The sequence below is a fragment of the Apiospora kogelbergensis genome (assembly GCF_038363985.1).
Source record: "Apiospora kogelbergensis strain CBS 113332 chromosome Unknown utg000012l_segment0_segment0, whole genome shotgun sequence".
Classification (NCBI taxonomy): domain Eukaryota; kingdom Fungi; phylum Ascomycota; class Sordariomycetes; order Amphisphaeriales; family Apiosporaceae; genus Apiospora; species Apiospora kogelbergensis.
Genome location: NW_027117429.1, coordinates 496,816 through 518,905, shown reverse-complemented (window position 1 = coordinate 518,905; position 22,090 = coordinate 496,816). Strand labels below are relative to the sequence as shown.

The window sequence follows — 22,090 nt, the reverse complement described above, 5'->3', positions numbered from 1 at the left end:
GAAAGCCCATCCACCCACACGCCCGCCTGGTCAGCCCAAGGAAGCGACTTGCGTAGACTGGGACAGGGCAAACTCATCTACGCATTATGTCTGGATGCTGGCGAAGTAGGATCTCTGTCTACCACGATCCCAGCATATCGGCGTGAGCAAGACAAGAAGAAAACTGGGTGCATTTCGTTTAGGAAGTCTTGTTTGCCTTATAAAATGGGTGATGCATCTAGAGTTTATCCATTTATTAGTCTTTAACAATGTTACACCCGATGACACAGCTCCTACACTCGTCGCCATGTGATGCAAGTAACCACACCAGGTTCTTAGGGGTAGAATGATGGAGTCCCGGATACAATACCATTCTTTGGGTCGACTGTGACCGCCAAGAGAACCCTCTTTCTGACACTACAACCTGCAAAGTGGGTGTTCCTATGAACAGTAACCAACTTCGGTACCGACCCTTGACAACCTGATGCCTAGAATAAGCCATGACTCAAAGGGGCTCAGCTTTCCGAACCTCGGAAGGCTCATTGATAGAGTGAGGCAGAGATCATGCGTACAAAGAATAGCCTGCCGTGCATAACAGGTAATGATCAAGAATTTTGTTGCTGGCTGCGCGTGAGTTGACAGAGTGCCGGACGCCAAAAGATACGTTCGCTAGCAGATACGTGCAGTCAGCGCCAAAAGCAAAGGAGAGCCTGCGTTGGCCTCACAATGCGCTGTTGTCCAGGAATTTTTGTGAGTGCCAATTACCGGTACAGAATTAACGGGTCTACTTACACCAAAGTCGAAAATGAATAGTCTTACGGATAGAGACTAGGTAGAACCTCCCCTATTCAATCACCTAAGTAAAAATCAAACTCTATCATCTACGCTAATCTCAAGACTCCCATGGATGGAGCGTATCTTCAATGATAATTCGCTGCTGTTGTGCGACGTTCTGTAAATACACTCCCATTTGTGCCAGCTCCTGCCTGCCTATAATATATCCTACACCATCATCCTATCCATATCTTATTCTTCCCTCGGTGTTATCGTTATCGCTGCGGCTTCTGTGGCTGCCGGCGCCGCTTTGGACTGATGCAATCCACATTCGCGTAGTTGCTTCTGGTACTCGTGATACTGCTTCTTTTGCTGTGCAATCGGAACCGCCTTGCGCCAGTTCTCTGGGTGATGGTGTACATTCTAACAGTAGCGGTGCACCCCATTCCAAGGCATGAGCAATGAAAGAAAAAGAAATTGATGCAGATGACGACTGTGACGTGGCGTTAATTTGATTTGACTTTGAAACCTCTGTCACCCTTCCCGCAGGTTGGTGGCTATATGGTTGATCGGCGGGGTTTTGTTGCGCCTTGGGCAAGGACAGCGGCGGCGTTGTCTTCGCATCCCATTGTTCGTATGCTATTACCTGGGAGCCCGCCGCGCCCGCTGTAGGAACTATTCGTGTTACATCCTGAAAATGATCATGTTTGAGTTGCCAATTATTGTCAAGCTTGCTCGGAGGGGTTAGTTTCTTTCCGTAATAGGGACGACCTAATTTCTGCAGGCTGGCAGCTGTACGCATACCGCTGGAGGACTATCTCGGAGGGCCAGTCCTTGGGTATGTGCGGTACGTGTCCATATGTTTTTGAGTATGACCTGCTGGTTAAGCTCGCGTATAGTAGGATCTATGGCTCCGCATCTTCCCAAGTAAAAACAAGCTATCATAACCTCATGACTTCAAGGCTTGCGAAAAGCGTTCCAAGAATCGAGGCTCTGTGAACGACTACCCAATTTACAACAGATGATTGGCGAATATTGGCCATATGAACATCCACATTGAAAAGAACAAAGAGATTTGGACCATAATCATGATTGGATTGATATGTAAAGTGGCTATCTACTACTTTCAGCGAGCAGCCCGCCCCCTACTGTGATGGATTCGAGAGATACCTCTCAAAACAACACCACCTCGTGTTTTCGTTACTTGTCGCTCAGGCGAAGCCTTCCGAAGCTTCGGGAGACCGACCCAAGGCTTGGCGATTCCGAATCGGTTAGGGAATCTAGGCGACGGCAGAGCCAGTGTTCAGGCACTGCGCACGGTCGTTGTCGCACTTGGCGTTGCGCTCGGCGTCGAAGCCGGCCTGTGCCTTGCACACGGAGTAGGTCTTGGCGCAATCATCACCACGGCGAGCGACACCAGTCATGGGCTTGGAAGCCTCCTCCTTGGTCGTACCGGTGCAGGCGGTAAGCTCGGCGCCGGCGCTCTCGACGTTGCACTTGTTGATGCATTGGGCGCGATCGCTGTTGCACTTGGCGTTGCGCTCAGCATCGAAACCGGCCTGGGCCATGCACACGGAGAAAGTCTTAGTGCAGTCGTCGCTGCGGCGGGCGATGGCGCGTTGGGGGGCCTTGGACGTCTCGAGGTCGGTGCCGGTGCAGGTCAGCAGGTCGTTGTCGTTGCTGGTGGTGGTCTGGCACTGGCCGATGCACTGAGCGCGCTTGGCGTCGCAGGCGGCGTTGCGCTCGGCGTCGAAGCCGGACTGGGCCTTGCAGACCGAGAAGCTCTTGGTGCACGAGTCGGCGGCAGGGGCGGCCTGGGCGACGTAGGCCAGGATGGCGGTAGCGATAGCCAAGTTGAACTGCATCTTGTCGGTTGGTGTTGGAAGGTTGTGGGATTCAGAAGAATGGCTTGAGTCGATTGATTAAGAAGTTTGTATTAAATGTGTAGGCGTTGAAGAGCGTAGAAGTGGTAGTGAATGGTGGTGATAGTGGTGAGGAAAAAAATGAGCTCTATTCGGAGGAACGACGTCTCCCTCTTATAACCCGGATGTCTCTCTCTCTCTCTCTCTCTCTCTCTCTCTCTCTCTCTCTCTCTTCTTGTCTCTTGAAAGCTCCACGTCGTGGGCTGAACCGTCACAGCGTGGATGCAGGCGTTGAGGCATCGCGAGTCTCGAGGCTGATACTTTGCGATCGACACATCACAATCTCTAATAGCTGGTCGAGCGGTCAAAAGCAGGGGCGTCTTGCTCGTATCGAGAGAGTACGTGGGTAAAATTGATGAGATTGTCCACATACCCCACAGAGTCAATACGGGCGGCCGTAGGGACTGCCGGGACAAGGTCGGCGGCAGTCCAATGCCAGCGGGCGGCTCTCGCTGGCAGGGCTCTCGTTGGCAGGGCTGGGGCGATAGTCCCGGGGCAAGGCGGTGTGCTGCGTACGAGTCAACAAGGCACAAAGGGGTGAAGAGGTTTGAGGTTTGGTACTGGAGCCCTACGGAGCTAATTGAAGATTAAGATCGGCAGGCCGCCAAGCCCGTTGATGCCGGAGCCCGCGTTACGTAATTATAAAATTGTATACGAGCCGATGGTGGGTAATTGGTGGAGATGGGCGTGATCAATGAAGTTGTGCTGGCTCTAATAATAGCAACGGCCGAGTCCGAGTGCCCCGATTTAAGGCAGTGAGTGGCTAGAATGTCACGTTAATTAAGCCTTATAATACCTGCCGGCATCAGCTCGGCATATCCGTGGCACGACGATGGCAGATGGGGGTGGTCAGACTAGAAGCCCATGGTAGCGGACCCGTCGAAGCCAAAGAAGGGATGGAAGCCGTAGCAAAATCATGAAGTAAGAAACGACAGCTGGCGGCAGCAACTGAAAATCCACAGGGCAGCGGCCCCGCGACCACTAAGAACTGCATCGCGATGCGCTAGAACTTACGATCAGACCTGGAAACAACAGCATGTGCCTCCACTGACCGCCATACAACCCCAGTCTGATGAATTCCCAAAAAGGAAGTTATTGAACAATATCAAATAGGCCTTTCAATTGCTGGCTCTCTACCAAGCAATGGATTTTGCTGTTTGCAACCCGACTCTCGGGCGGCATTATCTGCAGCTAGAACCAACTACAGACTCACAGAGGAGCTCCTTGAGCCCCTGAACACAAATGACTCTCCTTCTCTAAAGGTCTTCAAATAGTGTACATCAGCACACGCGTCCACTCTAAAGCTCGAGTACTCGCAAACACCCCCAACAACAATTGGAGCTCACAATGCCGGTCTCCACGCCATGGAACATCAAACCGCCCCGACTCATGCTTGTGCATAAACTGTCCCACCCCATTGCGCGCGGCAATCCCATGCCTATCATCAACTGGTCCCGTCTCCTTTACGAGCTCATACGTCCGCTAAGCGGCGGCGAATGTGCCATGTATATCGTGTATGTACATAGTTGTGCATCACCCAGGTCACTTGGCGATCCAATACCGCAGTGCTTAACGCGTGGCCAATCATCCTTCAGCCATTGCTGACCCAGAATGCGCCTTTCTAACTCTTGTAGCTGGATGTTGTTTTACCAGTCAAAATAAGGATCTACAAGGGCTCGTGATTGTAGTGTACATTATCTCCGAGATGCATAAGTAGGGCGCTCTTCCCCATCAAGAGTGGTTGCAGCAGTAGCTAGTCAGTCTAAGCCTCGTACCGTTTATCTTAACATAGCCAGGGTGCAAGATGTGCTTCTAGGCCCTTTAACGAAGCTCTGAATCTCCCTTCCCCAGGTACAGCTGCATTGTGAGTATGGGTCCTCAATCTCGGGTCTCTCTTTCTAGTACCGGAAATCCTCAAACTGGAGACTTCGGGATAATTCGTCAGACTCAATGTTCCTTTTCCAGAAGGAAAATCATTGCCAGCTTAAACCGTCACGGAGACAATGGCGTACTCGTCTCGTCTCGTCCATCTCTTACTATCCCTTGAGTGCTGAAACGACTTAAAGGATGAGACATAATCTATGTAACTTGATTGGTCGCTTAGATCAGACCATGGTTTGTGCTAACGGCAAATAGACATGTTGATAAAAATGCACGTAGTTTGATTGGCCAAACAAATTGCCTCTACTCTTTGACTTGTTCCCAGCACTTAAGGGGATAGTGCGGGTACGAATCAGCCCTATCGATGGATATTCTACTGTTTCTAATGCAACATCTCTTCGACTCTGCGGTCTCATACGCACGAGATAGAAGCTCTCTGCCATGAGAGATTCCCCACGATGCGAACGTCCAATAATGGAGACAAGCGCTGTCGCCCGTCTGCCAAGCGGCAGCGCAGGACAGGGGCCCCCAGACTGCACACAATTGTTCACTGGAACCCAAACCAACAATACATACAATTCACGTCCAATAATGGATGTAGTTCCTGACTGCCGCCAAACCTGGTGGTTTGTTGCTCCTGAAACCATCTGGGAATCATGTAGTTCGAGTCTGACAATGAATCTTTCTATTACTGCCCCGGCTAAACTCATGCCGCCTTGAGTAATAGGGAGGTGATTTTAGAACAGCGCTTTTTGGCTGGCCGGCGCTTTTAGCCAAGGACACGCATATTTAAACCCCCGGCTCGAAATTTAGCTCGGATGACTCATGTCAGTTTTTATATCATTGGCGGAAATTACTTTGAGAGTAGAAATGCCGGGCTTGACTTTTGAGTATAAAGGGAGGCAGATCCTAAGCGGTGTGTTGATAAGGTCTTATCGACATGTCACAGTCAAAGATAATTGCTCGTCAGACTTGACAGTGGAAAAGCAATCTTCATTTCTCCAAGTTCCAGCGTGATCTTTTCGTTTTTAGGCCTTAAGAGGACTACATTCAGCCTGTATAACATCGGACGCTATAACCTTATGTACACTGCATACAGAGAGGCCCCGAGCCCTAACTATATAAACACCGTCTCAGCCCTCTCTTTCCTCTCTTTCCTCTAGTCCCTCCCTTCTCGTTATCCTTCTCGTCTCCCTTCCGGATCCGGCAGGCGGTCTAGACGAGCAGATCGACGTCGCCATCGCTCGTCGTAATACCCTCATCGCTGTCGACGTCGGGGTCGTCGCTAGTGGTAGAACCGACGTTGATACGGCACTCCAATCCATTAAGGCACCTCCTCCTCTCCTCGCACCCGTTTTCAAGATCTTAGGGGCCACACCTTTTTATAACCCTTAGAAACTAGCTTAAGAGAAGGTTCGTCCAATCCGGAATTTAGAGGGCGTTCGCGATTATCGCTATCTCGGGGAAGGCGTGCTACTATCCAATCCCCGTCCTATTTTGAGCCGATCTAATAATAGCGTCACTTAAGGATAATAATAAGAAAAAAAATCGGATTCGAAGTGAAGAATAAGAAATTGTTGTGATTTCTTGCAGAGTCCGAATTCGGAGAGAGCCAAGCCTATTTGGGAAGATCAGCGGGTCCCCGCGAACCTATTGGCTCCCTTGAGGAACGAAAGGTTACTTTGGTCTTCAAGGCATAACCCGCTTTGCGTCAAGCCTCAATACTTGGATAACCCGTCCTTTTCACGACCACGCGTGGAAGGGAGGCTCTGCTCTTGTATCTATGGGAAACAAAGCTTCCCTTTTGCTAAGTTCACCGATCAGGCTGTGCATGGACAGCAAGTTGAGCGATGGTATTTCTGGATTTGTACTCTCCTGGGCTTAAAGTAGTAAGCCCTCTTCAGGGCTAGGTTTGTCATCGTGTCTGTCATAACTAGGTAGCTGCGTACGGACAATAAACTTGTTATTCAAAAAAAGAAAAAAAAAGAAATACTTGGATACGTACCCTAGCAACTACCGACGAGTGATGCTGATGGCAAGTTCTTATGTTTACTGCAATGCGTTTTAATGAGATCCTCCAGTGATAGGTTATGACTTTAATAGATCTCATGAAGCAGTTGACTTCATTGTGGCAATATACGTAGCACATCGATTCGATTTAAAGTAAGTTAGCAGGATACATGCAAGCAGTATCACGAAGAAGACAGCAAGTGTTTAGTCGTATGGGTTGTATGTGTAATATGGCTGTAGCTATAGAGTGGCAAGCGGACACACGCGGATCTCACATATCTACAATGTACGTAACCTCCAGCGGAAAGCTGGATGGAGAGCTAGCGCCAATTATTCTGCCGGGCAGCGTGAAGTCAACAGGGACGCGGGCGTAGGCCCACGATGGGAAGGCTAAGATTCACGCCTGAGTACCCTAGGGATCATACGGAAACCGTTTTGTTCGAAGATGATATCGTATTCCTTGCTAAGCCAGCTTGAAACTCGGCTTAGTAAGTAACAGAGCAATAAACTCGTCCAGAAATATCCTTGACTGATGACAACCAATTCGAACGACAACTTCAAATGGGGTTGGTGCCTTGGTCTTACGTGTTCCCTCGTAGGCCCATAAGGAAACATTGAACCGGCTTCAATTCACGTCGGCTATGAATCTGGAGACCGTGAAAGCCGCTGGGCCGCCTGTGAATGCCTCTGTTCCAATTTGGTAGACTAGATCTTCGATGAGTATATTGTACTACGGGAGATATGATGTATGCACTCACTAAGCATGTACTGATTGCTCACGGGAAACCCTTGTTGTTGTATCAGATAGTTGAAGAAATCTTTAACATCGGCGCTGAAACTGTTTATTGGGCCATTGACTGCGAGGAAGCTGAATACCCTCATCGCACCATTGAAGCCAGTATACAAATCCCAAGTGTGGCCTGCGATATTGACTGTTGCAATTGGCTGTCCCGATGAAGTAATAGGCCAGACACCATCATAGCGGTTCAACCTGCATTTTTAGTCATCTGATACTAAAGGAATGCTTGAGTAAAGGCACTGACCAGATCATCAGCTCATAATCGCCGTTGCTGTTTACATGGTCTCGATCCGTTGAAGTAAATATGTCATATGCGACGTTTGCCCGGATACTAGTTGTATTGTAGGTCCAGTCTACTGATGTCGGAAGGCTGTTGATTTGGCTAACGAGCCTGCGAGTAAATTGGCGACCAGCATAGACGTAGCTTTTGACGTTGTTCTCGGCACCTTTCCATGTCCATGCGGAACTCCAGGCAATACCATTACCAGATGGGCCGTTGTAGTACGTGCACTGGGAGCCCGAATTGGCGGTGTCCTTGCCCCACAGGTTGTTGAGGATCTCGTAACCGTTGGCCGAATGGTATGCATAAAGGTCGCAAAGAGCTATGGTTTGAGCTAGCACACCTGGCGCAATGATTGCAAGAAGAGAAATGGATATCTTCATATTGAACTACCGCTGATTGAGCAGTATACGTCTCGTTAGGTAGCTTGGGTTGGACGGGAACTCTGCCAACACTTGGATGGTGTCTGGCTTTATAAGCTTCTATTACTATTACGGGCTGTCCCGAGCTGACCCCGCTAGTAAACCTGAATGTTGGGAAATAATTACATACTAGATATCTCCGAGCTGCTGTTTCAGTCGTGGCGAGCAAGCAGAACTACAGATTATAATACATAATGTCAAAGTGCCGTAAGGTAACTCTTTACCAAGATCGAGTCATCCTCTATGTTATTATCCGTCAGCAATTGGATTGGAGCGCAAAGCGGTGGCAGTACCTAATGCCGGGTTTAACCGGCGGTAGAGCTCCAGAGATATGTTACTTGCCAGATTGCGGTGAGACAACGGATGCCGTTACCCGTTTTATAGTGTTGTTAGATTAAATGCTATAACGGGTCAAAGGAATCTTACGTTAATGCATACCCCCCGACTAGGGACGCAGACGTATGCTTGACCCAGGATCTAGGGGTTCCGTCACTACAATGGAAGGCCTGCTACCGTTGTGACCGCAAATGGAATGGGTTCTATGGGACTGAATGCAAGCAGCTGCCCCGTTCGAGCTAGTACTGTCAACCCAATAGCGAGGTAACACCACGCCAAAGCTGCTTAGTGAAGATTAACCTTTAACACACTTGGCAGCTATCACAAACGTTCCGTCTCCATCACAGGTCGCAGAAGTCGGTTTCGCTGGCCGCATTGCCACTAGCAATGCAGGGTAAAACCTCGCTATATGAGACTCCGGAATGTAGGAAGAAAACCCGGGCGGTAAAGGCAAGTAATAGATGACTCGAACTGCAAGCGCCAGAGCCAGGCTCGATACCACTTAGCAGGAGATGAAATGACCGCATGAGGGAAACCGAGCAAGAAGACCATCGACTAGCCCGGCAGGAGTCAGTTCAAGCTTCAATCACCTCGCAAGTAGGAGTCTGTGAAATTCACCAAATCATTCACTTTAACACCCCGAAGTCCTAAACCGGATTTATCACCACTGTAGAGCAGTTTGAGCTCTGCCACCTCTGCGCTGTCACGGCGCTGGTTATGCTTCACCTAACAAAGACGAATATAAAATTGTGTAACGTAGGTGCCACCCATGTGGCGCACCCAACCAAGTGGCGCACCCAACCAAGTGGCGCACCTCAGAGTACCTTCTCGACTAATCAATCAATTACTCAACCAAAACGCCTTTAATCAATTCAAACTAGTCGGAATCCAACTCTTCGGATGTTTCTACAACTATTACACAAGTGCGTGCATTATGACCGGTCTTTCCACAGATGCCACAGCGCTGTTCGCGCGGGTGCGCCTTCCTTGCGCGACTACTACCCGCACGCGTTTCCTCCCTTAACTGCGTATCCGCATCCTTTTGATCTACGATTTCTTGTGCCTCGGCGATAGTAAGTGTTCCCCCTTGCCGCACATGAGTTTTCTTTGCCCTACGACGTTTACTGAGGCCGATATTTGCTTCTCGAAGGTAACGGATCTCAGCCTTTAAGAGGGCATTCTCGTGCATTATCACCATCGTACCCTTCGCGATCTGGTCAACTGCCGATAGAATTGGTGTCGGAGAGCTTCCCTGATGACGACGGACTCAACTTTTAATAAAATCAGTCTGTGAAGTCGCCTCTGTCGGGTTGTGCGGCGTCTGGGAGGCCCATGGGATGGTCGCGGCCGGGAGGCTCCTAGTCGGCGAAGGCGTCGACAACTTCACATCGAGCTTCGATATGACTCTATCTGGGTCGAGAGGAACTATACCTGCTCCTCGGAATCCGGCCTTCACCTTGTCGGGTGTAAAGACTTTGGAAAATGCGGCCTGGAAGGCGACAAGGAATTCGGCCTTCGTGATGTGGTTTACGTGCGATTTCATAAACCCTTCGATTTCGCGACCGTATGCCCGCTTCTTTAGAAGAGGCAGCCATCTTCATTTGTGGTTGTGTAATGCCTTAAAGTTGAACGATCGCAATTTAGCAGTAGGTGCGCCACTTGGTTGGGTGCGCCACATGGGTGGCACCTACGTTACGAGTATTCTAAACCTAAGTTAAGGAAAAAAGGGAAAAGGAGCCCGTTACGGGCTGCGATTATGGCCGTGTAGAAATATCTTCTTGGTGGCCAGGGCGTCTTGGCTTGTACGTATTGATAGTTGGCCGAGGGATGTCGAGGCCTTCACCAGGCCATAGCCCGTGACATTTTCCAGTTCATTACTGAAGTACCATCCCCTTATTATAATAAGAATAGGATAGGAAATGAACACTCGGTATTAGGATTGAAGAGATCTATCTTATAACTATGCAACCATCATGCAAGAGTCAACTTCAACTACGATCTTTCATCTTGTTGGCGCACACCCAAAGTAGTCGGGGTACTCCAGCCGATGTGGTCCTTCGGCACGTACCCAGTTGAACAACGCCTTATCCAGCCGAAGAAAAGTGATGAGTGCGATGACGCCTTGGACGAGCCAAAGCTCAACCACGTTTCTCGGAAACATCATCCTAAAGAAGACCTTCTGCGAGCCCTGGTGAGAGTTGATCAGGGGCCGCAGCCAGCGCTCGTACTCGCTCATCGCGGGCTGCAGGTTGAAGCTCCCGGGGTCGCGCAGCTCCGCCTCCCACCGGCGCTTGACCTCGCCGGCGAGGACGTAGGCGCCGGCGAATGCGACCGTGACGCCGACGCCGCCGACGGTAGTGCAGTAGCCGGCGTCGCCGACGAGGGCGACGCGGCCGCGCGACCACATGCCCGCCGGCAGCCGGATCTGGCTCTGGTGCTGCGAGTAGAGGTCGTCGGCCTCAGGCGCCGCCAGCAGCTCGCGCACGAAGCGCGGCGTCTCCCACGCGGTCGAAGCGCGGAATCGCGCCGCCACCGCCGCCTTGAGCTCGCTCACCGTCCGCGTGCGGTCCAGGGCGCCGCAGGGGCCGCGCGAGAACAAGTAGACGCGCAGCAGGCCCCGTTGGTCCTGGCGCGTCATGAGCGTCTCGCCGTTCGCCGTCAGGCATATATTCCAGTCGTCCGTGTCGCTCGGCCGCGACGGGATCGTGTAAAGGCCACGTGGAACCCCATGTCATGGAGTGGGTCCGGGAACTCGCTGCCTAGCATCTTCTTCCGCGTCGACGAGCCGATGCCGTCGGCGCCGATGAGCATGTCGTAGTCTTCGTGGCCGCCGTCGCTGAAGGTGACGTGGACCTTGGCCCTCGCGGACCCCTCGTCCTGCGTGAAGCTAGCGATCTCGCGGCCGAAGACGTATTTGACACCTTCGAGGTCCTTGGTGGCATCGTAAAGGATGGTCACCAGGTCTCCGCGCATGATTTCCCAGTCGGTCGTCATGGTCTGGCTCCCCTCGCCGCTAGTGTTGACCCCCCCAACAGCCTATAGTACCGCCGCGGCGGTTTCGCCAACGCACGCCCGGCTCGTGGCACTTGGCGGCCTGTATTTCCGGCTCTATGCCCATCATTTTCATGATGACAATCGCCTGGCCGCGAAGGTCGATCTGCTGGCCGGTCGCGCGGAGCGCGGAGCTACGCTCGACGATGGTGACATCGCAGCCAAATTTGGCTAGCCAGAAGGCGGTACATGAACCAGCAATCCCGGCGCCCGAGATTAAGACCTTGAGGCGTCTGCCTTCTTGCGTCTGGCCACCACCACGACGCTGCGAATCCATGGGTATTGTGGTTGTTTCTTATTGGCAAGTGGCAAGTAGAGTTCCGGTAAGTTGAAGCGAGAAGAAACAGAGTCTCGGAGCGGGAAACGAGCAGCTAGTGGACTCCGTCATCAATGAACCCACTGAACGTCCTCATAGTCGCCTTGAGTTGATTATCTCATCGATCCCATCTTCAGCTTTATCCATCCTCTTGATTGCTTTCACTAGCTGCCTTTCCCAACGTGCATAACAATGCCGCTGTGGTCAATGCACGTCAGCACAGGTACATAGCCCGTTCATGATGCCGTAAAATCCACCAACTGCCGATACATTGCTTAGCTGACCCCTCGTTTCGAGTGTCCATCTTGTACAACCCCTGCAGGTGATCACTGTCAACAGTCACCTCTGGAGGTACACAACGGCGTCATGATTTCAATACCAGGTCTTTCATCGCTGGCCATACTTATGCGACCATATTGCTGCGACATTCTAGAATCCAGGGTAGCATATTGCGATCGTTAGACAATATATGAACCAGGAGCTTGAGAATAGATCGCTAGAATAAAGACAATTACACCCCGAACAATTCTCGTTCAATTCAATTCCCGCTATATCCGCATTGGATACCTCTGGAATTGCTAAAGACGCCGGCGACCAAACAACCCCTCAGCATATAGAAAGAGTCAAACACCACAGGGACATTGGTGCGATACCTATTGATTAGGAGACCCATCAAGATGTGCGCCACGTCAACCTGGGATGGCGTTCATGGTTGATAAGCCTCAACTGCCACACGATGATGAGGGGCAGTCCTAACTAATCGCTGATCCAGGTTGTTGTCTTCGTGGCTTGTGTTGAGTAATGTTCCAAATGTGTACTACTTACCAGAAGTACACAGAGGTAACCAGAAGCGACCAGCGCAATACAGTAGTACAATACCCAACCTGCTATTCAAGGGTTGATCATATTACGAAGCTACCGATTTCTCGATTTGGAAGTGCTTCTTGGCAGCGGGTCTAACCATGTTGCGTCAACTTCCCTACCGGCGTAGTTATGGTGCCATACAGACATACCACGGACAACCTACCGTATTAAGTATGTACTGAAGAAATGGCTCTCGTAACGTTTGTACCGCTTGCTGGCGTCATCAGCGGACGTCTGAAAACGGACCTGGGCCATAGCCAGGAGTACCGAATGCTTCCAGTGCTGGTGGCGGTAGAAGTGCGCTTTCACGATTGTACCTGATCGTTCACACTCGCATCTTTCGAGCCAATCATGTGGCGAGATTGCCAATTGACACTATATCACTGCGATAATTGCAAGATATGCGGAATCAACTCCACACTCTCTGTTGCTCTCCCCTCTTTTTATCACATTGCTCTATCTTCATTTACGAAGTTGAATAAAGCATGGTAGTAGGATGGAGACGCGTCCAACCCGGCGAAGTGGATCAGTATGAGGTGTATGAGGCTGCCTAGCTGGTCGCTGATCATACATCAAGTCATTACATAGGCAAGAAGCCGGGATCGAGTCCCGTTCTTTGTCAGCTGATCGGCAGCCCTGCCCGCTTTTTGACTTCTCCCGTTCACCTTCCCAATTTTCTCGTCCTCGAGGAAAAACAAAACAAAACAAAAAGAAAGAAAGGTGAGAGTTCACTAGTCTCACCACGCAGTGTCTCATTAGCTAGAGGACGAAGGCCGTCTAGGAGAAGGATCGATGATAGATCACTGATGATCCTCCTTTCAGCTTCCCCTTCGCTCAATACAAATCCAAATCCAGGCTTTCAAGACTATGCACATGACCGTGCAATATTTGTTGTTCCACATCTGCCACCATCGACACCGAATCGACATGACCGGCGCCAAGCGTCTTCTAGCTGGCACCCGGCTGTCCCAACGTACAGCTCTCTGCAGCGACGCATCCATTGCGCCGTGGTCGGGGTATCTTGTGGGTGCTGGCCGGGCCCCTGCATTCGTCGCCGCGGTTGGTGCAGTATTCGCCGTGGAGCTAGGCTCGGCCCGGCCAGGCTGCCGCTCCACCGTCGGTTACGAACCTAGAGTGCCTGCTGTATGATGAGCGTCGACGGTCAGTCGACTATGTAGTCATTAGACGAGAATCATGCTTACCTTGCGGTCTTCGCGGCGAAGACAGCTACCTCGGACCTTTCTGTCTCATGGGACTGTTGGGAATGACAGTCCCGCCATCCTCGTCGGGGATGACGTCGTATGATGAATATAAGGGCCTAGATATCACGAGCCCTAGGCCACGCACACCATCAGCACATCCACACCCACCTCGCCTTAACAGCTTCACTTCCTTCATTCAACAACAGCGCGAGTTGGCTTGGTGGTCAGGGTCAGCAGCTCCTTTAGTTCTTGTACCTCCTTTCGGAGGCCGGCAAGTTCTTGGAGCGCGTTGCAGCAGTCGGTTGTTCTGTTGGGGCTCTGTGGGTCCTGGATCGGCGTATTGTCTGTGGCTAGTGCTTCCAAGTGCTGGGTCGCCGCGGTATAATCAAAGCCGGAGTAGGACTCCTTGGCCTCCTCTACGAGCCGGAGGGCTTCTTGGAGCAGATGGCATGCTTTGGCCTTCTGTTGGGCGGGTCTGTCTTCGATCGTGTTCTTTCTAGGCGGTTTGTTCTTTCTAGGCGGTTCGGTGGGGCTAGGTGTGGGCACGTTGCCACAGTCCGCACGGACGACAATGGTCGGGCCTTCGTTTATTAAAGGGACCGGTATTGGTGACCGCGTACTCCTTCTTGGAGTTGTCGGCCATGGTGACGACCGAGCAGCTCTGTTGCGAAACGGCGGCATCACCGTCGCTGGTGAGGCTGGAAAGCGCCTGTGATAGGGGTAGAAATTACTGGATTAGGAAGGTACCCTCGATGCAAAAGAAGAAAAAGAGGACGTCAATGCGGATTGGCACGCCGTTCTACAGCGGTGGGCAACGGAAAAACACAAGAATTGATAACGTTCCTAACCCAGCCTGCTGAAGTACTACCAGTGATGGATAGTAAGACACTGCTTATCTGTAGCTGTTTCAACTGAGCTGCTCGGATAAATATGTATACCCCCAATCCCGTCCTATATACTATATAGCCCTACGAACATTATTGTCACCGCCATATTCTCCCTTTCTATATCCGACTACACATCCTGCTCGCACATTACCAACTCCGGCACATCGGAACAAAGACGTTGGATATAGCGTTCCTTCTCCTGAAATGTCTCCGCGGCATCATCCTTGCTATAGTCGTTGTCCCCTTCATGCCTCAGGCCCTTGATGCTCCGTGCTATGTCGGTCGCGAAATCGCTATCGTCGACGAACTTCCGGTGGTGCTGGCTCGGCCACACGTAGCGCTGAACCTCCTTAAGATGTATATTTCCGTGTACCGGGCGCGGTATTAATTCACCAAATTGGTAGTCGGACCGTGCCCTATGCTCGATCTGGCACTGCCAGGGAATCAGGCGGTTCTGTGTAAAATGCACGCGTCTGAGCCCCCTAGGTCCTGGGCGACGAAGGATCCGAACAGCTTGGGAGTTGGTCAGAAACAGAGCGTCGAGCTCGAGATCCGTGAGAGCTGACAACTCTGCTAGCAGTACCCAGACGCGCTCTAGGCCACCATCTCCCTCGACCTCGACGTCAGTAATCGAGAGCTCGTATCTGGTATCTGGCGGCACCTTGTCGATAGCGGGTAGCACGCGCAGGCTAACCTTGGAGATGAGGCTCGCTAATCTCGGTGGTAGACTCTCGAAAAAGTTGACGCACTCGCCCGTCTGGGCGAATGCGAACGTGTTGCGCGTCCAGAATACAGTGGAGGCCTCATCATACCACTGTCGACATACCAGCAGGACTTGCAGCTGCCCGAAACGCGCGCACAGACACGGCAGACTCCAGGTCTCGGGGAAGGGCCGCGGTCGGAGCCGCGCCGTCCAGCACAGCGTGCACACCCACTTGTTGATCTGCTCGGGTGCCCAGCGGCTGACCCACGGGTCGCGCCAGACGGGGAGCCGGCTGAGTTGCGTGCCCAAGTCGGTGTTGGGCTGCATCCGCGACGCGCACGTGTACTCTGGCCAGTACGAGTGCTCGAATTGCGGCCGGGTGCTCTCGTGTGGTGGCACCTTCCGCCGCTTCTCGCATTCGGCCTGGTGCTCCACATCCCACTTCACCGGTCGCACCAACAGCTGAGCGAAGATCTCGTCGCGCACCTCGCCCGGCAGGCCGTGGAAGAGCTCGCCGAGCTGTTTGCTGTCAGGATTGGGAGCTTCGGCGTCGTCGTCACTATTGGTTTGATTGTCGTCGGTGACGAGGTGTTCCCACTCCCATCGTGAACCGGCCTCGATGTGCCGCGGGCGGCTTGCACGTTTTCTGTTTCGCCCCATAGTGGTTGGTCTTAAGGCGTGTTTAGTGAAAATGGTTTTGGTCTGCAAATTGCGACGGTGATATCTTGCCTGTGTTACTTGGATAGGGAACGAGACAACCAAAGCACGTTTTATTGGATTTTTTTGCTTTGGTTGCCCTTGTTTTGCCTTCTGTATATGGTTTCCGCGATACACGGATGCACACGGACGCCGGTGGGGTTGGTACGCAAACCGCGGGTCTGAGTCATGCCCCCTGACCGCCCATTGCGACCCCGTTGTTATTTACCAGCGCGATTGGCTGTTGGGTGCCCGTCTAATCAGATGCTGTCGCGGCTGTGTCACTTGGCCAGCCCGGCAGTGCCACAATCGGCGCAGCGTTGTAACAGGCTGGGTCTCAACTTTGCTGCTTGATCCTTGTTTGATGAACCAAGGGCCACCGGGGACCAGCAACGTAATCCACAATTGAACCGGTCACATGGCCATGGCCGCGACGGACAGGCTAGACTGAAACACAGCTGCCCTGGTTGGTGGGCCTTGGAATGGACACAAATCGTGCAGACGCCAAAGAACAGCCGGATGGCTCCCAATCGTTTGGCCGTTGCTATAAAAGCCAAGAAGCAGAAGAATTCGCGTTTTGCGAGGATAGAGCAATACAAGAACCATTAACAAACGCATTCTCTCTGATGGGAAGATCCCGTAGCTATCTTGACTGTCCAGGAGCAAAACAATAGTGCCCATGAAAAGAGGAAGCGAGATGAGTATGGAGGCTATCCATGTAGGACCAGGAATGACTGGGAAAAGCCGGCCTCTGTGCCCAGTCTTTACCAGGGTGAATCGTCAATTTATTTCGCCTTAACGACCAGCCTGTTAACCCGAGTGGCGGTACGTCCTGGTGCAGTGGCGTGTAGTATTTGAAAAATTCATAAGTCCACGGGCCGCAACTGAGCAACATCGCTGGCCAGTGCGGCTGCGGTTGCTTGAGTTACCCCTGACGATAGCCAAGTCACACCGCACAGAATGCAAGGGACCAGGCGACTAGTTGTCATTCGGGAAACAACTCCCTCAACGCTGGCATATATGAGTTTGATACACCTGTGCAGATAGGTTGCCAGGTTTTGGCTGCTATTCCTCCTCGGCGCTGGTCTATGGTAACGGCTGGCTGGACATGTTCGGCATTGGCATGCTAATAGGAGAGGGTATAAATGAGTCCGCGTCTGTTGTGTATGGTTTTGAAAGACTTCCGTAGCCAGCAAATGTTGTCTCGTGTCTACGGGAATACTGCGAAGCTAGACTAGTACCACTTAGCCTTGCGAGCTGTCGACGCCATACGCCTGAATATTTTGCACCAGGAGCCGCATGATACTGACTATGCCCGCGATCACACTTCTTGTGAAGTCCGCCTAGGAAGCAGTTGATGGCATGTGGAACGTTGATCCGCTATATCAGCAACCAGGCTTCTACCACCCTTATGGTAAACGCGAAAGAAACAGGGGCTCGAGCAGCAAGACATTGCTCTAAGGTTACGATTTGATGGCATAATTTACATTACGGTAATCCAAATCTATTTAACAATAAAAAGCTACCCAATCTTGCACTTTGTCCCTTTGTGGCTGCTAGTTTACGAAAGCACCCGTACTGAGTTTCTGAAAGAATTGATATGGCAGCGGACAGGACCTTGTCTGCCTTGCTTACATTGGTTGTCGAGTCACTTGTAGCGTGGATGTAGCCACTCACTGAGAGTTGTTTCGTTGCTTCGTTGCTTGAGGCGCTGGACTTTCTTTACCAGTTTCTAAGTTGTTAGAACCCACCGCCACCACCAGGAACAAGGAACGAGGAGTGCTCGCACTGCTTCACGGTAATCAAATTTGGCGATGCGTTCGACCCGGTACTGGCCCGAATAGGCACCTAACTATCGTCGGCCTTGTCAAATCCTTGATAATTTAAAGGCTGAGTCAACTTGACGTGCATGCATGTGTACAACCGATCAATACTTATCTGCTTTGTGCGTTGGGCAGCTACACTCGGCCTGCACTAGGTTATTTTCGACGAAAATCTATTTCGGCTTGTTGAACAAGCTGAGGAATCTAGGCAGTAGACTGGAGTCGTAAGCTTCATGACCAAACGTCTCTCAGGGGCACAGGGCAGCGCCCAAAGGGCCATGTCGTGGGATCCTAAGCGAAATCATCAATTATAAGCTGGTCCACATACCTGGAGGATTATTGCAGTTTCTGTCCCCTGTATACTTTCCTGGCTGGCTTCAGCTACTGACATGATATTCCCCCTTTTTAACAGGCGTCTCGGAGTCGCCATTTTTCGGTCTTTGCAGGCCAAACCTTGCCTCCAACCTAAGCTCAGCGGCGGTCTTTGTCGTATAAATACCAGTGCCACTGCACTTCTTCGTCGCCTCATAATCTTTTCCTTCCCAAGACTCCCACGAGCGCCGCCAAAGAGCCGACCTTCGAAATCTTCAATATTTGGTATACCTTCCTGTCTCCGATCACCATTGTCTGTGACACTATCATTTCAATACTAATTCAAAAAGTAGCCTACCACCCTCCATCTACCAAACGACCACTTGCCACAGCATTGCCTTCTTGCCTTCATTGTTCGTATCCCACGGCATCCCAGTCCTTGCGAAGCAAAAACGAACACGTCACGAACTCTCTGCCATACATTTTTACAGCAGTGCTTGCTGACCATGGCTTTGCTTTCAAGCACGAATCTCTCGGATAGATCACGACTTGTCAACATGCAGCGAGGTACATATGACACAACTGGTGTGCCTAAACCTCCCCCCACGGCCGAAGCCATCATGAGAGTCTCGAGCCTGTCTCTACGGGAGGGAATCGTCTTCAACAAATGAGGTGTCGTCTTTGCATCCCGCCAATAGCGTCGAGAGGCGAGCCTAGCCTTGTATGAAGAGGGAAAACGACCAAGGTGCGCATGGCAATGATTTTGTGATGTAAAATTGCATGCAGAACTGCAAGGGAAAAAGATTTCGGCAAGATGGCACTGAGAAATCTACAAAGTACGGGAAAGAAAGCTTACTGCCTTGGCGGTAAATTTCTGTTTGAATATAGAAACGAAGGTCCACTACCTATATTGAACGTTGACTGTTGTGACTGTGGCTATGGTATGGAAGCTATTGCTGTTCGGTTCAGGTGACAAGATGGAGGAGGCTTCAGGAGCGCGGAAGGTGGATTGACTAGAGGTGTGAAGATAGGGGACACTATTAAGTCATTCAAGATGTCAGAGCGAGATCCCCCATAGAAACTGCCCCTTCCTAGTCAAGAGAGTACATAAGCCTTCCACCTTGTGATAGATACTGGATAGAGTAAGATCGCCTTGGTATGTACAGAGGGAGCTATATGATGAAGGAACAAACTCAATACTTCCGTCGAAGCGAATATTGTAACTAAGCCCTACTCGGTGATCTTCATTGGCCCCCTATCCACTTATCGATACTGGTTGTATAATCCTCTCATGACGCATTGAAGCTATCGTTCATGTACTCAAGCCCCATTATATTGACCAAAAGTGGGCCAGCCGCATGGGATCTGAGACACGTCACCAGTAAGTATCAACCCGCTCTCCATGCTCGACGTTGCCAGTGGCGAGAGCTCTTCCCTAAATACAAGCTGGATCCTTCTAATGGGAATTTAGGCATGAAAGATGGGATAGAAGGGTCAGAACCAAACACATTTGGCACAAATGTTTCTGGTAGGGCTTCCGTATACGATCCGGTAACGTATGTAGAACACGGCGAAGAGATTAATTGAGGCGGCTCCGACATACAACGATCTTTACCAAATAGTCTATCCGGAGTGGGGAAGTTTGAATATGGACCATTGGTTCCGTGAGGAATTATTCTCAGCAAATTCGCCTTCTCATAAGGAATGGTTTGCTGCGAGTCGACACCTTGGAATTGGATCACAGGGTACCTATCCGGACATTTCCCGATGGCTTTCTGTACGTGGTACTTGACGAGGTCCCGCAAGTCTTCTGTTTCCGAATTGTACTTGGAGCACAAGGAGTCTTGGAGACTACTAGATAAGTGTTCTGCAAACGAGTCCCACCAGCTACTAGGGAATTCATAGTCCAGAGTTGGGGCTGCGACTGATCGCGGCATCAGATCGACGTCAAGCTTATCTGGAAATGATCTTAGCAGCCGGTACTTAACGCCACCTCGAGTTTAAACTCACACGATGTATCAGGTCGACCACGATGAGGAAACATGATATCCCATATCTCGAACCATTTCTCTTCCGCATTCTGACATGAGCTTCTCTTCCGGCTTTTCAGCATGCTCATGGTATCCTGGCCGATTCCCTGAACCACTGGATCCCTGGTCCAATTATCCTTCCGCTGGCATGGTATGGCTTGCCTCCTATGCACCACCAGGTCCTTGTCCTGCTTAAAAGTCTCCAGGCAGCGATCGCACGACGTTTGATAGTGGCATCGATAGATATGTTCTTTGAGGCGGGATATTTCCATCCATCCCCTACTGGCACAAATACTATTCGGGGCATATCGTTCCTTGTATGCCGCCCACAGTGGACATGCAAAGGGATGTCGAGAGGGAGCCTCCGATCGAGTTTTCTTTTGGGCTCGAGGGCAGTCGATGTTATTTTTGGGAACACGGCGCTTCATAATGTGTTCCAGCAACTGACGGCTAGACCTGGATCTCTAATATCATCAGAGATATTGGGACAAGTAAAAGGATGTAATGCAACATAACAAATCCAAGGTAACTAGTTGTGTATATCAAAAGTATGACCATGAACCATTAGTGAAGGAAAAGTTGTATAAATATTGTTTATTTCACCCTGATCCAGCCTCGTCAGCAAAAGAAAAACAGAAGAGGGCAATGCTGGGCGATGATTGTGGCGAAGTTAGGCATACATGCATGCTGACGCGCCAGATCGGTACGTACCGGATAGGTCCTAGATTACGGCAAGTGCACAGTACGTCCGAAGAAAGGAATTAAACGTATTAGGAGACTACCTGAAAAACATTTGCTACAGAACTCTCCTCTACTAGTCCACTGAACCATGGCCATATTTCTCACCCTAATGCGTCAGGTCTACTCCTATCTGTTGAGTCAAAGTTATGCCCAGCCATCCACCGAACGTTTTCCTTTATAGAGGCAAAAGTTTCATTCTAGAGCCTCCTTCGAATGCGTGTTGCGACACAGAGGTAGGTCGACAGCATACCTTTCTTCCCATGGTAGCTCGTGTTCCACCTCCAATTCCTCATAATGCCCCTTCCCTTGATTGTAATATAACACTGCGGTCTTCAGTGTATTTGCTTCATGTCGGAACAGCTTGTCAAGGCTAGTAACCATGGTAGCATCGTCTCTTTTGAAAGACTCCCAGATGTTCAAAGTGATGTTCGATTCTTTGGGAGAATATAAACCGAGCTTCTGGTCAAACCGTTCCGCAGGCCGAAGACTTTTGATCAGCTCCTCAGAAACTCGTGGTTTTGCTTCCCCGCCACCGGATCCGGCCACGACCGGTCGTCCTCAGGGACCCGCACAGAAGCGGTTGTTGGCAGTGCTCAGGGCACCACCCGCTACAGATCTAAAAGAACAGTACCGACGGCGCGATGATGCCATCGTCGCCGTCATGGCGTACTGCACAGTCGAGGAGGGTTGTAGCGTGCCTCGGCGATATACTGCATCGTCTAAGCAAGGCAGTCCTTCAAAGCCAGACCCACCGCTCTCTCGCCTAGTGGAGGCTGCCATGCTTTCTGTCTATACCAATAACAAAAAAGACAGGCCTCGGCGGTGCTTTCTCTGCGTCGGAAAGGCACGCTCACTACTAGCTGACCCACATAGACCAAAGTGAGAGCATATCAATCGGTGAATGCATTAGGTTCAAATGTCACAACCACAACATAAGTACAGAGTCAAACCAGTCCCGCAGCGCTAGAAGCGCAAGTGCCGAACCCCACAGCAGCTGACCTATCAATACTTCCTCGACTATATAAGAAGAGGCTTCTGGTCCGTACTTATCATAAGATAACA

At 51.0% G+C, this 22,090-nt stretch overlaps 5 protein-coding genes across 5 annotated transcripts; all 5 read right to left on the bottom strand.

Moving 5' to 3' along the window:
• Nucleotides 1-2,033: 2,033 nt before the first annotated feature.
• PG998_014584 (uncharacterized protein) lies at nt 2,034-2,618 on the bottom strand (the record flags this gene model as incomplete). The annotated part of the gene is made up of 1 exon (XM_066881400.1): nt 2,034-2,618. One exon carries the CDS (start codon nt 2,616-2,618, stop codon nt 2,034-2,036), a length of 585 nt encoding a protein of 194 aa, XP_066723531.1.
• A 4,573-nt stretch (nt 2,619-7,191) lies between these two features.
• On the bottom strand, nt 7,192-8,028 carry PG998_014583 (Glycosyl hydrolase family 12; the record flags this gene model as incomplete). Its single annotated transcript, XM_066881399.1, has 3 exons — nt 7,192-7,271; nt 7,325-7,557; nt 7,610-8,028. 3 exons carry the CDS (start codon nt 8,026-8,028, stop codon nt 7,192-7,194), a joined length of 732 nt encoding a protein of 243 aa, XP_066723530.1.
• Nucleotides 8,029-9,670: 1,642 nt separating this feature from the next.
• PG998_014582 (uncharacterized protein) lies at nt 9,671-11,731 on the bottom strand (the record flags this gene model as incomplete). The annotated part of the gene is made up of 4 exons (XM_066881398.1): nt 9,671-9,998; nt 10,425-11,090; nt 11,129-11,400; nt 11,474-11,731. The coding sequence occupies 4 exons, from the start codon at nt 11,729-11,731 to the stop codon at nt 9,671-9,673; spliced, it is 1,524 nt and encodes a 507-aa protein (XP_066723529.1).
• Nucleotides 11,732-14,028: 2,297 nt separating this feature from the next.
• Nucleotides 14,029-14,479, bottom strand: PG998_014581 (uncharacterized protein; the record flags this gene model as incomplete). The annotated part of the gene is given in 2 exon segments (XM_066881397.1): nt 14,029-14,417; nt 14,437-14,479. 2 exon segments carry the CDS (start codon nt 14,477-14,479, stop codon nt 14,029-14,031), a joined length of 432 nt encoding a protein of 143 aa, XP_066723528.1.
• A 371-nt stretch (nt 14,480-14,850) lies between these two features.
• On the bottom strand, nt 14,851-16,086 carry PG998_014580 (uncharacterized protein; the record flags this gene model as incomplete). Its single annotated transcript, XM_066881396.1, has 1 exon — nt 14,851-16,086. The coding sequence occupies one exon, from the start codon at nt 16,084-16,086 to the stop codon at nt 14,851-14,853; it is 1,236 nt and encodes a 411-aa protein (XP_066723527.1).
• Nucleotides 16,087-22,090: the final 6,004 nt, after the last annotated feature.